The 17,596-nt window shown below is 42.8% G+C and overlaps 1 protein-coding gene across 3 annotated transcripts in view; it reads left to right on the top strand.

Annotated features, from left to right (window-relative positions):
- The window catches only part of LOC125459146 (proline-rich protein 5-like), a 108,477-nt gene extending 103,157 nt beyond the window's left edge, over positions 1 to 5,320 (top strand). For all 3 annotated transcript variants that reach the window (XM_059651882.1, XM_059651881.1, XM_048545118.2), the window contains one exon: positions 4,052 to 5,320. In XM_059651882.1, coding sequence (XP_059507865.1) covers positions 4,052 to 4,419 — 368 coding nt within the window. In that variant the 3' untranslated portion in view covers positions 4,420 to 5,320. The remainder of the gene's footprint in view (positions 1 to 4,051) is intronic.
- Positions 5,321 to 17,596: the final 12,276 nt, after the last annotated feature.

Raw genomic sequence — 17,596 nt, 5'->3', positions numbered from 1 at the left:
CGTTAAGAAATTTGTGTCATTTGACAAAGTCATGTCTCTGGATGAAGACACTGAATTACTGGTCTATGTTCTTGTGTGTGAATCAAAGAAAACTGGTATGTAGGTAAAGCTAGGTAATAGGGAAGGCAAATGGAATTTTGACATTTATTGCTAATGGAATAGAGTGTAGAAGTAGGAAAGTGTTGGTGCAACTAGACAAGGCATTAATGAGGCCGTACCTGGGGTATTGTGTACGGTTTTGGTCCCCTTACTTGAGGAGGGTGAGATTTGTGACAGAATCGGACGAAAAACCTGCCGAAGCCTATCTCAGCGTCAGGAGTAGCTTGCTGCATGTTAGATACATTGTTCGAGTGGTGAGGTGAGGTCCCTTGCTCAACAGCACCAAGTTGCCAATCACGTGGGATTATTGCTTGCTAAACACCTTATTAATGCTGCAGCTCAGCTCATTAATGTTCAGCTTCCTACTTCACTGAACAAGCTGGGTGTCAGGAATGGGAGTCAATAGTGGTGACATCAGCTTGCCTCATGCTCCAAAGGAACGCCATGTTAGACACAGGGACCAACTTCTCAGGGCACATTCCATGGACACCTTAGTTGGGGAGCAATGTAATTCTGTTAGAGGCAGTTCACGGGAGCTTCATGATATTGATTCCAAAGATGCAGGGTTTGTCTCATGAAGAGAGATTGACCAACTTGGGCCTAACCTCTGGAGTTTAGAAAATTGAGAAGCGATCTAATTGATGTCTATATGGTTGCTAAAGGAGATTGGCAAAGTAGACAGAGAGAGGATGTTGCCTCACGTCGGGCAATCTAGAATGAGAGGTCACAGTTTTAGGACAAGCGGCAGCAGATTTAAAACTGAGATGAGGATAACTTGCTGCTCTTAAAGGGCTGTGAATGTGTGGAATTTAGTACCCCAGAGTGTAGTGGATGCTGGGATAGTGAGTAAACATAAGGAGGGAAGTATACAGATTTTTAATGAGTGGAGTGTTGAAAGTTTATGGGGTACAGACAGGAAAGTGGAGTTGAGGCTGAGAGGAGATTAGCTAAGATTGTATTGAATGGTGCTCCAGCCTTAAGGGGCTCTCATGCTCCTACTTCTTATGTTCATATGAATGGAAATTACAGCCTGTTATTCTGAAAAAGTCGCCCCATCACCTTTCATTTTGTATTGGAAGGAAATGTGAGAAATGATGTGAGAAGTAACGATCAGACTTCCTCTTCATTGAAGCTAGATCAGTGCATGTAGGAGAGCCTCATCTGTGTTAAGTGTATATAATCTTTTCAGTTACATAACGCATCTTTATTCACCATGTGCTGGTGGTTTTGAGTCTGGAAATCATTGTTTACAATTAGTCAGGGAAGGAATGAAATTGGCAAGAAAAGAGATAGGTGTAGGAGACTGCAAAGATGATCTTTTCATATAGAGTGAGTGCCAGGTTCAGCAAAGAAAAATATGGAACAAGGTTGAGAAAGATCAGTTTTAATGTAACAAGTGTACTTTATTTTGCTTGGAGAATCATACATTACTTAAAACATAAGAAAGCAATCATTTGACCCATTAAATTGCCGCAGAATACAAAAGGTTTAGAAGGATATGGGCCAAACGCAGGCAAATGAAACCTGGTCAGCATGGACAGGTTGAACTGAAGTGTCTGTTTCACACTATGCTGTATCACACTATCACTCGATAAATAATTAAGGAAGACTGTGAATTATTTCACCAATTTATGCATTCTCCTTGGATCTAATTGTTTGTGAAATTGGAGCGTGGTAGTAGTGTTTCCGTTTGGGTACAGTTGGCAGTTTGGACACAAATTAAGATGAAACTCATTTGAGTATTGGTGATTCAGTGGAATCTGTCAAGACCCTGTTCAATCAGGCAGCATTGGGAAGCCTTTGTTAAAAATGTGCCTCAGACATACATTAGAGGTGGCACTGTGGTGTAGTTTGTCTTCTGCAGCGGAGAAAAAGCTTTTCACAAGGGTCGGGCATTTTTTATCCCATTGTTGATCCATTGCCTGTGAGTGACCCAAGTTTTGATGGTTCAAAACAACTTATAAAACCTGCTCAGAATCATTTGCTGGTAATATTGGGATACAATACTCAATGCTTTAGCAAATGAAATTCAATTATGTCTCACATGCTCCGATAGTGCCAAGACAGCCTGAGGGAGGCAACAATTGCACTGAACTGGCATGAAAGAGAAGTTGAGATATGGAGCAGATCAGCACAACCTTCATCATAGAATCCCTACGGTGTGGGAGCAGGCCGTTCGTCTCATCAAGTCCACACCGACCCTCCGAATAGCATCCCACACAGACCAACACTATTGTCTCATCCCTGCATTTCCCATGGCTAAACCACCCAAGCTACACATCCCTGGATACTATGGGCAACTTTGAATGGCCAATCCACCTAACCTGCGCATCTCCGGAGTGTTGAATGAAACTGAAGTACCCAGAGGAAACCCACGCAGACACAGGAACAATGTCCAAACTCCACACAGTCGCCTGAGGCTGGAATCAAACCTAGGTCCCTGGTGTTCTGAGGCAGCAATGCTAACTACTGAGCCACCATGTCACCCCAATGAATCATAGGCAGTACTTGGCCGTTTGCTGCTCCCATTTATTAAGTTCTTATGTTATTAATTTTTAAGTGGCTGTGGTAAGTCCTGCCATTAAAATTGGTGATGAATTTCCAATGGCATCCAGGAGGTTGGGCAGAGGCAGATTGATGGATGGGAGCAGCCTTCAGCCTGGTGGCTCTTTTGCAAACTGGAACAGAAGAATGCACAAATGTGACCTGTCCTGAATGTAATTTGTGAATGAAACTCCATGACATTTTTCAAAACTTGCATTAAGAGTCACGGAATTGTACTGAGATGAGCAACGCAAATAAGGGGGAGCTATGCCCCATCGGCTTCTTAAAAGTTGATCTAAAAACATCACCCTGTGCAAAATAATGGAGTGATTCTTTTCCTTCTGTTAGCTGTTCTTTTTTTTTGTTCATTTCATTTTATTTCTGTACCAGTTTTTTTTAATGTTGCCTCTTGCTCTGACCAGAGGACTTGTTTTCCCGTGGACAGATATCATGATATTTCATAAGTTCACCAGGCTCATGCTGTAGGACAGCACAGATCACTGATACCAATCACTTGTCTAATTCCCCTAATGGGCACATCTCCAGCCTACAAACATACGGCTCTAGCTAGGTTGACATATATCCCAATTGGCCCCTAACCCAACCCTAATTAACTGCATCCCAAGTTAACCTTGTAGATTTGAGCAGTTTGCTTTTCACAAGGCAGTCAAGAGTCAACCGTGTTGGCATAGACTGGAGTCACATGTAGCCCAGAGCAGCTGAGTGCAACAGGTTTCCTTCCAGAAAAGAGATTAGGACTATAGTCATTTTCTGACAGCTTTCTTGGTCACCATTATTGACCAGCTCTTTATTTCCAGTTTCTCTTCCTAAATAGTAATAACAGGGAGAGGCTGGGTAGGCTGGGTCATTTTTCCCCTGGAGCTTTGGAGTTTGAGGGGTCATCTTATAGAGATTTATAAAATCCTGAGGGGCATAGAAAAGCTGAGTGGCCAAGGTCCTTTCCCTAGGCTGGAGCATTTCAAGGCAAGGGGACGTATTTTTTTAAGGTGATAGGAGAAAGATTTATAAAAGACATAAGGGGAAACTTTTCTTTACACAAGAGAGTGGCTCATATGTGGAATGAACATCCAGAGGTCGTGGTGGATGTGGGTACAGTTCCAACATTTAAAAGACGTTTGAATAAGTACATGAATAAGAAATGTCTGTAGGGATTTGGGCCAAGCGCAGGCTGGTGGACTAGTTTAGTTCGGGATTATGATCAGCATGGACTGGTTGGACTGAAGGATAGGTTCCTGTGCTCTATGACTCTAAACTGAAATAAATCCTCACAATGTTACAGTGGATTTTAAACTCATGTCTTCTATTAAACCAGGTTTTGGGATAGCAAGCCCAATAATACAAAAGCTGTAATTACACAGTACAAACGTCTGTGCTTCTTTCCCCACAGATCGAAGATTTGTTGGACCTAGGTCGAAATTGGTCGATTTTATGAGCGACAAGTGTGAAATGAATGCGTCCAATGAAACAATGCTAACGCCCTTAATAGAGCAGGAAGGCGAGGCCTACTTGGAGAAGTGTGGGAGCGTCCGACGTCACACAGTGGCTAATGCACCCTCTGAGCTTCAGCTTTTGGCAATGACCTCCATGTTGCATCCTGGAATGGTGGAAGAACCGGACGCTGAAGAGGAATGTATTCTGATGCCAGCTGGTCACAGACAGTATTCCAGTGAGCCAAACATCCCAGAACCTCAGGCTGAGGTGACGGGAGTCTCACTGCAAGAGTCTTCAGACATTAAGTGTACAGCACTTGGCTAGACCAGACAACCACTGCTTTGTTTATCAGCACATTGTCAGTATTCACAGAAGGGAGAAATCCCACCGACTGACTCGAGTCCCATCACAGAGGGTCAAGAGATGAAATGACCCAGAGCCGGTAATGCGTGTTGGACTGCACTTCTGACCCAGGTCCTTTCTGTTATCATCTGAACATACCTCAGAAATCGCAGCACAGAAAGGATGTTAACATATGGGGACTGGTTACAGATATCCCAGTAAAATTAAAGTTTAAAAGATAAGAGCAGCAGTAAGTTTGCACTAAAAATATCTAATGGTTGAGACAAGTTCTGAACATTGATGCCTGAGATTGCACTATACCTGCCTCATTGTTTAAATACTGCCTATCGATCTTGTCTCTCCCTGCAATCCAGTGGTTTTAAGTCACACTGTAAGTCTGAAATGTCATGCTTCTTTTCACCCTCAAATCTGCCTCTTGCAGATAGCTTGACAGAAGTGATTTTCATGTTTTCATAATCAGTGTGAACTCCATATCCTTGGGGGAAGGCTTCCTTTCTGCACTGTTTTATTCTCAGTCTTTTTGATGAGATTTTGATTATTCGTTTACATGTAGTACCCTGAGGAAATTAGGAGCTGTGCCAACCATTCCAGAGTGTCACAAACACTTTTGCAATACACATTAGTAACGAAGGGACCAGGTTAAATATGGAACTTGGAGAGTACTGGCAATACTGGAATAATTCCTAAACTGCAAACTCTTTAAAATTGGCCCACTTCACCTCACGGCCATCATTGGTTGCAATTAACTTCAAACACATTGATCGACTGCTCTGCTACTTCCCCCACAGATGCTTTCTTCATGTGTAATTTCACGTTTCCTTTTATGTTTTTTTTAACAAATAAACTGTGGGGTTTTTGTGTGTGTGTGTGTGTAAACGTTCATTCATCTGTCACCTCCCCACAAACAGAAGAAAATAAAACTCTCAAGAGAGAGAGGGCCCCACCACCACAATGCAAGGTAAATAAAGGGGATTAGAAAAACACCACCACAAATTGCGCAGCGCGAAGAGTAAGAACATCACGACCTGCTCACCTCTTAAGCTCACACAGTGCAACTGGTGAGAAGACTTGTTTTGGATAGATAAATGCAAACTGACAGTGAATGGAACAGATTTTCAATCAACAAGGGATGAAGGGATATGGAGGGCGCAGGAGGGGAAGTGGGGCCGAGGCCATAGTCCGATCAGCCACTATGCTAATAAATGGCCAGCAGGCTCAAGGGGCTGAATTACCTGCTTTTACTCTAATTTCTCATTCTTACTGGGGTAGCTGAAGGAGTGTTGAGGGAAAATGAGCTTCCATTTCATGGGACACGGGGACAGTAAATAGTCATAACACTGGGATGAAGCAGACTAGGGCCAAGGTCCCATTGGAAAGGAGCATGGTCATAACAACATTATGGATTTATATGGTGTAATAAAACACTGAAAGGCACATCACAGGAACTTCATAAAACTAAGTATCACACTGAGCCATAAAAGGAGACATTAGGGCAGATGATAAAAAGATTGGTCAAGCTAGTGTTTAAGGAGTGTCTTAAAGGAGAAAGATGAGGTTTGGGAAGAGATTTCCAAAACTTAGAGCCGAGGGAGCTATAGGCCCAGCTGGCAGTGCCATGGCAATTGGGAATGCACAAAAGGCCAGAGTTAGAGAACGCAAGGAATTTAAACTATTAATGGCAGGGAGCAAGGGTGGATCCCCTCAACTGGAAAGGGCGCCTGGCCAAACACTTGAGAAGAAATGGAAGAGAAGAAGATAAAGTAACCATTAGAGATTGTGCTTTAGATACCAAAGATTTACATTAACCAGGAGTGAGCAAAAGAAACTTGTGATTTAAACAGGAGAATTGAAGGGCAGATTAATGTGCGGTCCAAAAGTAGCGTTCTTTTTACAAATGGTCAGAGGTTAAGGAACCAATTGAATGAATTCCAGGTATAAATTCAACTCGGAGAGAATGACGTGGTAGCAGTTACAGAGAGGAGCCAGTAAGATGGTCCAACCTGGGAACCAGATGTATCCAGTTGTAAGAAGAGGAGAAAAGATAGGAAAATGGTTAACGGTGATGTATTGCCTTAAGAGTTAGGAATCAAACCACTTCAATAGGAAGATCTAACAAGAGGTAAGCAGGAGGTGGAAGCTCTATACAAGTTAAGAAATAGTATTTAAGGCTGTAGCAGGAGATGTGTTTAGGACCCCCAGTAGTAGGTGTGAAGTCAGAGCTTGTATAAATCGGATGGGCAGGTAATAAAGGCAGAATCATTTTATTGGGGTGGGGGAATGTTTGCTTCAATGGACACTGACAACAGGAAGTTTGTGAGCTGCTTGACAATGTGCCAGTTAGTTTTCTAAAACAATGTGTCTCAGCAGCAAAGAGAAAGGAGGAGCTAGTCATATTAAATGCAGGAATGAGTGATAAATCATATTTTGTTAATATCCTAATAATGTGTGAATATCTAATGATTGAAATGACTAAGCACTGTACAGGTAGTTCTCCTATAAAACAATAGTTCTTGTGTGACCTCGCACTATAGAAAACCGCCATAGAAAATTGCATTATAGGGAAATCACGATAGAAAATCACTCTATCTGTACGGCAGGAAGTTCACATTATCCGAACAGCGTCCACTATTCATCAATCACCTTACAGCATTAATGAAACATGCGTTATAGCAGAATTACCTGTACAGTGTTTGAAAAGAAGAAACATGAAACAGCTTCTGAGGCAACAGGTTTAATTGAGGCTGACTTTGATATGACAGGACAGAGGCTGTCATCGGTGACCTGAACAAATCTGGGACAAAACATTACAACCCCGTTCTCCCTGTCACAAAGTAACAACCACAGACAATATAAGCCACAGGGCAAAACATAAAATTAAAAGAGAAAGCCTACAAAGATGCAAGAAAAGCACAGGTGAATAGCAAAGATACAAAGGGTAGCAAAGTTTCACAAACAGGGGTAGTTGAGACTTACAAAAAGCAAACAGGAAAATAAACCTGAGGTGGCTATAAAAGTCGTCATACCAAATAACTAGACGCTTTGAAGATTTTCAGCTGAGAGCTTGCATGGGTTTGTACAGGGCAAGTTACAACTGAAAAAAAACCTGATCACAAGCTTTGAAGAAGTGACTGCAGTAATCAACAGGGAAATGCCAATGAGTATTATTTTTATTCATTTCCAGTAGGTATTTCATGTAGTCCTTCATAAGTGACATTCAGTTAAAGCTCATGGAGTAGAAGGAGACTTATTGATCTAGTTAGGAAATTGACTGAGCAGCAGGAGACAGAGAATAGGGATAATGGACTGGCACCTGAAGATGTGACTAGTGTAAGATCAAAAGATCAAGCAAGTTGCTGTCCATATGTTCATTAACATCTTAGCTTCTGGAATAGACTAGATTAGATTAGATTCCCTGCAGTGTGGAAACAGGCCCTTTGGCCCAACACGTCCACATCGCCCCTTGAAGCATCCCATCCAGACTCATCCCCCTCTACCCCACACACCCCTGAACACCTCGGGCAATTTAGCATGGCCAATCCGCCTAGCCTGCGCATCTTTGGACTGTGGGAGGAAACTGGAGCACCCGGAGGAAACCCAAGCAGACACTAGAAGAATGTGCAAACTCCACACAGACAGTCGCCAGAGGCTGGAATCGAACCAGGGTCCCTGGCGCTGTGAGGCTGCAGTGCGAACCACTGAGCCACCGTGCTGCCCACGTTTTCAAAGATATGTGGTTTTGTAAACAGTGTGGATGGAACTAATAAATGACACCATTTCTTACTAGTTCATGTTATGTGGGCATCACTCGCAAAATCAGCATTTGTTGCTCAGTATTAACTACCTTTGAAAGGTTGGCGGTGAGCCACCTTTTAAACCACTACAGTTCATTCAGTGTTGGAGCAGTCATGATCCTGTTTCGATGCAGTCAGTGAGGGGATTGCTACGTACCCAAAATCATTCAAGTGTCGCCAGTGAGGGGAGCGGGCTTTATACTTACTGACAGATACACTCGTTCTTATTATCCTCACACTTAGTTGTATTCACCAAAGATTTACAGAAGGATTTTCATCGAAAAGTTGAAGCATCCATCATTTGGGAATCACTTTGACCTACTCATTTAATCATTTGTACCTGCCCAGTGCTTAAACTGTTCCTTATTTGACTTATGGTTCTATCAATGCCTAACTCCAACTAATAACAAGTTATTACTGGTGCTTTGGCTCAAGAATGGAACAAGAGGCTGTTATATTCTGTCTGACACATGATTGAACATACAATATTTACTGCTCCTTCTCCACAGATGCTGCCAGACCAGCTGAATATAACTGGCATTTTCTGTTCTTATCTCAGAGTTCCAGCATCTGCTGTATTTTCCCTTAATTTTGGCATATTGAAAGACTCTTTTAACTCTAATCTGGAGATATCTTTTGCCTCTGAGTCGAATTTCACATTAATTGAAACCCTCGTTAGATAACTGTTTCACGTAATTACACTTGATCCCATTATCAGTTACAGAAACATGATGAGAACGCTTCTGCTCAGGGACTTCCCAATGTCTAAATATATTCAGCCACCCACATGATCATGAATGCAGTTCCAATATGAGCTGTCCTGAGCTGAGGTATCTGATGAGAACTGTTGGTGGAAAGCAGTGACAAGATTTAGCATTTCAGAACAAAATAGCATATGGGTCTTAAAATTCACTCAAGCTCAACTGTTATTCCTTAGCTCTACACTTACAATACAGCACAATCCATATTAAAGTATATATGGCTTTAATCCATATTAACAAAGAGAACAAAGAAAATTACAGCACAGGAACAGGCCCTTCAGCCCTCCAAGCCTGCGCCGATCAAGATCCTCTGTCTAAGCCTATCATCTATTTTCTAAGGGTCTGTATCCCTTTGCTCCCTGCCCGGCCATGTACCTGTCCAAATAGATCTTAAAAGACACTGTTGTGTCTGCGTCTACCACCTCCGCTGGCAACGTGTTCCAGGCACCCACCACCCTCTGCGTAAAGAACTTTCCACGCACATCTCCCTGAAACTTTCCTCCTCTCACTTTGAACTCATGACCCCTAGTAAATGAGTACCCCACTCTGGGGAAAAGCTTTTTGCTATCCACCCTGTCTATATCTCTTATGATTTTGTAGACCTCACTCAGGTCCCCCCTCAACCTCCATTTTTCTAATGAAATTAATCCTAATCTACTCAACCTCTCTTCATAGCTAACACCCTCCATACCAGGCAACATCCCGGTGAACCTCCTCTGCACCCTCCCCAAAGCATCCACTTCCTTTTGGTAATGTGGCGACCAGAACTGCACACAGTACTCCAAATGTGGCCGAACCTAAGTCCTATATAACTGTAACATGACCTGCCAACTCTTGTACTCAATACCCCGCCCAACGAAGGAAAGAATGCCGTATACCTTCTTGACCACCCTACTGACCTGCGTTGTCACCTTCAGGGAACAATGGACCTGAACACCCAGATCTCTCTGTCCATCAATTTTCCCTAGGGCTTTTCCATTTACTGTATAGTTTGCCCTTGAACGTATATAAGTCTACATGTATATATGGATATAAAAGGGAGGTACAATCTCGAGTAATGTACAAGGTATTTGTAGTGCATGGAGATACCTTGCTAGTATGTGGCTGTGAAATATCCTGCCACATTACCAAACACATGTGCACAGACACACACATACACGCGCGCACACACACACACACACACACACACACACACACACACATAACAACAATAACCACATTGCAGTTGCATGTGCAGGAAATATAGCAGGTCTTGTCGTGTGTGTGTGCGTGTGTGTGTGTGTGACCTTCCCTCTTCACCTTCAATACTTGTCCCATTAAACTGTCATTGTAGATCATAGGCCTGCAATGGAACATAAGCTTCACTCATCCCAGTTGGACTTCAGACAGTTCATTTTTCCCAAAAATTAGGTCTGTAAGATTGACTTTTTATTCCCATGGAAATGTAACAACTTCTCAGTCATCGAAGCCAAGCTGTGCATTGTGAATGGGTGTATCAATGTGTTTGTTGGCACTGAACATTGAACAACATAACAGAGAGCTGGACTTGGTTGGAGAATGTTTGCTCCAGAAGTCGAATTTCCATCTCCAGTTACTTGGTGTTAAGGACCAGACCAGACCCAATCAAAATATTTTAAGAAGATAGCCCAGACCCTATTTTTTCCTTACGTTAAATATAGATGTGAAGTGTATGTTCCAGATGTCATACAACTGGTCAGACTACTCAATGTTAAGCAAAACCACAAGTTATTTACATACTGTAGTTAAAATACAAGCAAAAGAAAGAGGAATTTAGAATAACAACTATTAGAAAATTTAACCTAATAATAGATACAGTACCTATTATTAATTAACTTTTCCAATATAGCAACATCCCATAAACATACCCCTTGGCAAAAAGGTAAATTTGGACACAGATTCTCACAGGCAATGCTTCAAACCAGGAGGAACCAACATCAAGAGAGATTTCAGAGAATGTAGCAGCTATGAATCATTTTACTGAAGCACCAACTCTTCTAGGACCCAAAAAGCTTCAGATTGTTACAGGTAAAGAAAACTAGAAAGCTTGATCTGTGAAGGATCACCTCCCTTCCATTGTTACAACAGCTTTGAAGAAAACCTCAAGACTTCCTCTGATTGTTGACGTCGGCTGTCTCCCATAACCACTTGGACACCTCTGCCTTTGCAACTTAGCTTCAAAATGAAACCAGGGCAAAATAACCTTTTTAAAGTGACAACATCATCACACTTGAATAGTTTCAGTTCACTTCAGAATTAGAAATAACATTATGGTCACATTCTCACACGAGTACGCTGCAAAGTTTAGAAGTTTCCCCTTACAGCGCCATCTTAGGTACCAAGGTGGAAATTGTGAAGGAAAATAAGTTAGAAAAATAAAGAAATAAAAAAGCTTGTCCTTTTACCAAAGCATAGTTTGTATTTGGATGTTTTATTCTCCCTACCTTTAGGTAACACCTGCTGTGAAGAAAGGGGAACCGCTGGATGTCCTGCATATGGATTACCCAAAAACATTTAATAAAATGCCACATCACAGGTTATTGTAGAAGATAAGTACCCAAAGTGAAGAGGGTAGCATACTGGCATTGTTGGAAGATTAGCTCGCTAAGGGGAAGCAGAGAATTGGCATAAATGGGTATTTTTCAGATTGGAAAGTTGCAAGAAGTGGTGTGCCACAGAAATCACTTTTGGAATCTCAACTACTTGTCACTTACCTCAGTGATTTGGATGAACGAATAGAAGGTATGCTTGCAAAATTTTCTGATGTCACAAAGAGAGAAATGTAAGCTGTGACAACAGTGTGGAAGGATTGAGTAATGTTGGGTTAAGATTAGATTAAGTAAGTAGGCAAATGAAGCATAATGTAAGTAAATGTGAAGTTGTTAATTTTGGCAGAGAAAAAGAAAGCATAATATCAAAATTGTGAGAGATTGCAGAGCTCTGAAATACAACGGGGTCTGGGTGTCATCATGCATGAATCACAAAGCGATAACTATGTAGGTCTAGCATTTAATTAGGACAGCTAATAGAATGTCATGATTTATTCTGAGGGGAACTGAATACAAAAGTAGGTATGTTACACCTCAGTCATACAGAACCTCAGAGAGACCAGATGAAGGGTAGTCTGCACAGGTCACTTTGTTTGTGTAAGGATATGCATGTGTTAGAAGCAGTTTAGACAACATTTACCAAGCTAATAACCAGAGTGGGGATGGTGTCTTGTGCAGGAATGGTTGGTCATGGTATGAATCCACTTGGATCCACACATTTAGATTATTTCCACCTACAGAAGAATCTAGAACCAGAGTAACTGTTGAAAAAGGGCGAGATTTTTTTTTCTTCCAGAGGGTTATTTGGAATTCTACTTCTGAAAAGGGGGTGAAGCAGAAACCTTGAATATTTTTATAGCAGAGGTAGATGGATTCTTGTGAAATAGAAGTTTGAGTTATAAGGAGAGGCTGGACAGGTTGGGACATTCTTCCCCTGGAGAATAGGAGGTTGAGAAGTGACCTTAAAACAGTTTATAAAATCATCAGGGGCATAGATAAGGTGAATGGCAAGTATCTATTCCCTAGCGTGGGGGAATTCAAGACTAGGGGGTATATTCTTAAGGTGAGAGGAGAAAGATTTTAAAATGACACAAGGGACAGTTTTTTTTTACACAAGGTGTGGTTTGTGCGTGAATTGAACTGCCAGAGGAAGTGGTCGATGTGGGTACAATTACAACATTTAAGAGATATTTGGATAAGTACATGAATAAGAAAGGTTTGGAGGCCAGGAAGGTGGGAGTAGCTTTAGTTTGGGAACACGGTGGGCATGGACTGGATGGACTGAAGGATCTGTTTCCATTTTGTATCACTCTAAGGGAGGGGGGATGAAAGGTTATTAGGGGGCCAGCAGGAATGCAGATTTCTGGTCCAATCTGACCAGACATGATCTTATTGAATAGTGGAGCAGGATTGAGGGGCTGAATGGCCTACCCAAGCCCCTAATTCATCAGTTTTATGTCCTTTACACATGCAGCTGAAATCTGCTGCTAATGAGTCAGTATTTGGAGTGCTCAGAGATATTGGTCTTTCCTCTGCTGCTGTTTTTCCTTTACTTCCCATTCTCTCCGTGCCTCAGACTGCATTGCGTTGCCTTCAGTGGGTAGGGAATCCACACGCCAATGACAAATGTGAGCTGCTGTTCTCAGAATAGGCTGGCCCACTCAATCCATAGAATGTGGTCCCGCCACTGAACTTCCTCATGTGTCATTGGCCACATGTGTCCAACACTCTCAGCATGCCTGGAGTAGCAGAATCCTGGCAAATTCCGTTCCTCCCCGATCCAAGAGGAAAGTGCAAACGCAACTTCGGCACAACTCAGAGCACTTCATCCCAATATCAAGCAAGGGCTGGGAATCCTCGAAGGGCTGCAAGGTGACATTTTGGGATCGTCAAGTCCGGGACAGCAATGATCAAACGAGCCTTCTTCTCTGTGCTGCCGTAACGTGTTCTCCACATTCCCCCAACCTCAACTCACTGGGTGGTTGTGTTGATTTTTTCCCCCTCAAAATGGGATCGGGGAGATGTGTGATAGCATTGAAGGCAGAATCGATAAAAGGGTTCTGGTGGAAAGCAGAATGAGAACGTTTTATAAAAACGTGTTTAAAGGCACTGCCCTGATGTCACTTTAACTGAGTTGAGGAATTTGATGGGATTGCCCACAGGAGTTAGATCATTGGACCTTTGGAAAGTATAGACTTATATAACAGGAAGAGGCCCATCACTAGACCGAAAGAAATGGGAGCATGGGTAGGACGTGCTAGAGCAGGTCAGAGTCTCGAAATCTTGAAGTTAGTAAGTGGCCTGTCCCCCATCTACAAGGCACAAGTCAGGAGTGCGATGGAATACTCCCCACTTGCCTGGATGGGTGCAGCTCCAACAACACTGGAGAAGATTGACACCATCCAGGACAAAGCAGCCCCTTGATTGGCACAGCATCCACAAGCACCCACTCCCTCCCCCACTAATGCTCAGTAACAGCTATGTGCACCATCTACAAGATGCGCTGCAGTAACTCAGTATGGCTGTCCAACAACAGCTTGTAAACCAGTGATGTCCACCACTCAGAAGGATAAGGACAGCAAATCCGTGGGAACACCAACAATTCTGAGTTCTCCTCCAAGCCATACACCATCCTAACTTGGAACACGAGTTCCAGCACTGTTTTCAGTGCAACTCCCTGCCTGACAGCTTTGTGTTTGTCCCTATTTCCAACGATCTGTGGTGGCTCAAGAACACAGATCACCTCTACCTTCTCTCGGACAGTTGGAAATGGATAACAAATTCTAACTAACCCATTGATATCTGAATGGAAACTAACAATAAAATCACTGCTAAACATCTAATTAATTCCACTTATGACTCAATTCCTTGATTCATTTAGTGCTGAAAACATCTTCTGACCACAGCCTTAATGTACTCCACAACTGAGTGCCCCAGCTCTCAGATTGAGAATTTTAAAGAATGACAATTCTTTTCAACACAGAATTTCTCCTTATCTAATTTCTAAATGGTTGATCATTTTGCCTGAGATTATGACCCTTAGTTCTAGATTCTCCATCTTTCCTTGGTGAATGCATGAAGTCATTCAACTGAAGCGAAACAAAAGTGAGCCATTCCCTTTTTAAATACATAAACTGTACAGAGCAGTGGCCCATGTGTAATAGCTTTGCACATACTCCTAGCCACATTCGCTTGCTCAGCTTGTGGGAGGGGGAGCAGGAAGGACATTCAATGGGACTCTCTCTGAATGGTGATTTGGCCTTTAACCCCTGAAACACACTAAAAGTTGAACTGAAAGCAGCAACTTGCAGAAATTTGTGTTAATTGTCTTTTCTGCTTCGGAAAGCAGACTGAACAATAACATCGAAAGAAAAAGCACAAGGGCAGAGAGACTTACCTAAGTGTGAAGTAAACTTATGCTCTTTCCATTCAGCACCCACACTGGGGCTGTTTTAGGTTTGCACCCCCAAGAATCCACTAGCAAAATAGTTGCACAAAATACACCAAAATATCACTGTTACCATCGCCATTTAGAAAAAGTGCAAAAGAAACAAAGGTTAATCTGATCAGGTATTGTTAATTGTTTTATGTTGCAACTCATATCCCGCTTGGGAATCCTGCAGCCCAATGGTATCAATGTGGACTTCACCAGCTTCAAAATCTCCCCTTCCCCCACCGCATCCCTAAACCAGCCCAGTTCGTCCCCTCCCCCCACTGCATCACACAACCAGCCCAGCTCTTCCCCTCCACCCACTGCATCCCAAAACCAGCCCAGTTCATCCCCTCCCCCCACTGCATTACACAACTAGCCCAGCCTGTCTCTGCCTCCCTAACCTGTTCTTCCTCTCACCCATCCCTTCCTCCCACCCCAAGCCACACCTCCATTTCCTACCTACTAATCTCATCCCACCTCCTTGACCTGTCCGTCTTCCCTGGACTGGCCTATCCCCTCCCTACGTCCCCACCTATACTCTCCTCTCCAGCTATCTTCTTTTCTCTCCATCCTCGGTCCGCCTCCCCCTCTCTCCCTATTTATTCCAGTTCCCTCCCCCCATCCCCCTCTCTGATGAAGGGTCTAGGCCCGAAACGTCAGCTTTTGTGCTCCTGAGATGCTGCTTGGCCTGCTATGTTCATCCAGCTCCACACTTTGTAATCTTGGATTCTCCAGCATCTGCAGTTCCCATTATCACTGAAAAGCTCCAATGGTTCACTTGTCCAGTTTGGCACCAAGTACTGCCCTGATCTTTGGCGCAATTTCAAGAAAGGGAGTGCGCCAAAGAGGCAAACAATAATATCTGAGATTTCTCACATGAAGGATGGCCATTAGGAGAAGGACTGGAGATACCTAAGAAACTGGAGTTATATCATGAAGTCAATGTTATTGGCAAAGGACTAGGCTCCTGCCTCTCAACTCTGAAAAAAAGGTTACAGAATTTTTTGCAGTTACATAGGTTCTTAGAGAATATTAACCAGCAGAGGGGTCAAGTTCCCATGTCTCTGACAATAATGACCAATACTGCGTCTCCATTGGTTAGCTTGATCAACAGTTGATGCTTAATGCTTTGGGGGATCTTGAAACTCAAACACTCCTGATTTCCATTTACTTCAACAGTCCTCTCCCACCAACACCCACCCCCCTACCAACTCACCTTCTCCACAAGGGATGATATCCTGATACAATAACACTCTACAACATTTCTCCCTTTCTTTATGAGCAGTAAGGTCATCGACTGCTGAATGCAAAAAGAAACAATCCGGTCACAGGGCTGATTGTGGGAGCTCCTATAGCATCGCTTCTATCTGAGGTCAACATAAAGGACTCTCCTTTTCAAACTCTCCCCTTGCCTGAGGTGTGATGACCCTCAGGTAAAACCACCACAAACCACCTCTCTGTAATGAAAGAGCAGCCCTACGGTCCGCTGGGACTATGGTGATTTTACCTTAGACTCCAAAAATAGTTCGTTGTAATTCATTTTATAATATCCAGTGATTGTAAAAGGTGCTACATAAATTGAAGTACTTTTTTAGAACAGATTGTAAAAATGCAAGGCTGAATAACTTTGGCCTGCCTTGAGGAAAAAAGTGAGATTCAGTTCAGTAGAAATGGTTTTTAACTATTGTTTTTTACATTTATTTCTTGTCTGTAAAATTAACAATTCGTATCTGGCCTTGTCTATTTTTTTTTATTCATTCATAGGATGAGGGCATCGCTGACCAGGCAGCATTTATTGCCCATCCCTAATTGCCCAGAGGGCAGTTAAGAGTCAACCACTTTGCTGTGGATCTGGAGTCCCATGTAGGCCAGATCAGGTTAGGGTGGCAGAATCTAGGGATTCTCTAAAAGGACAGATGGGACTCTGGAGTTCCAATAATTTTTGTTTATTCATTTATGGGATGTGGGTGTCCCTGTCTGGGAAAACATTCATTGCCCATCCTTGGGTGCCATTGCCCACAGTCCTTGGGATGTAGGACCACACATAGTGCTGTTAGGAAGGGAGCTGCAGGGTGTTGACCTGGCAACAGTAAAGGGACTGTAACGTTGCTCCAAGTCAGGACAGCGTATGGCTTGGAGCCTGTGGTGTTGTCATGCATCTGCTGCCCTTGTCCTTCAAGATGGTAATGGTCATGGGTTTGGAAGGTGCTGCCCAGGTGAGTTTGTGAATTGTGTGATTAAATAAACCCTAGAAACACACTTAAATATAAGCTCCTCAGACTACAGTACTTACTGAGAGATCAGCACGTTTGTGTCTTTGAAAATATCTAAGACAAGCTGAGCCATCCTGAGCCTCCCCATGATCAATGCTACGCAAAGTTCATAAGTTGATTTCTTGTGGTTCTGCACACAGAACATCAAACTCAAGTGTTCTCTTCAAGGAAGCTGAATTAGCATTAGATATTTGGACCGGATGATGCCAGTTAATCCCCAATTCAATCATACCTATTGTTCTTATTTTTATAGATAAAAATCAAAAGTAACTGCAATTGGAAAAAGCAGCAATGTTACAGCGCCACTACTGGT

This window comes from Stegostoma tigrinum, chromosome 17 (assembly GCF_030684315.1).
Source record: "Stegostoma tigrinum isolate sSteTig4 chromosome 17, sSteTig4.hap1, whole genome shotgun sequence".
NCBI lineage: Eukaryota > Metazoa > Chordata > Chondrichthyes > Orectolobiformes > Stegostomatidae > Stegostoma > Stegostoma tigrinum.
The sequence above is the reverse complement of the archived record's forward strand: the minus strand, read 5'-3'. Positions and strand labels throughout refer to the sequence as shown.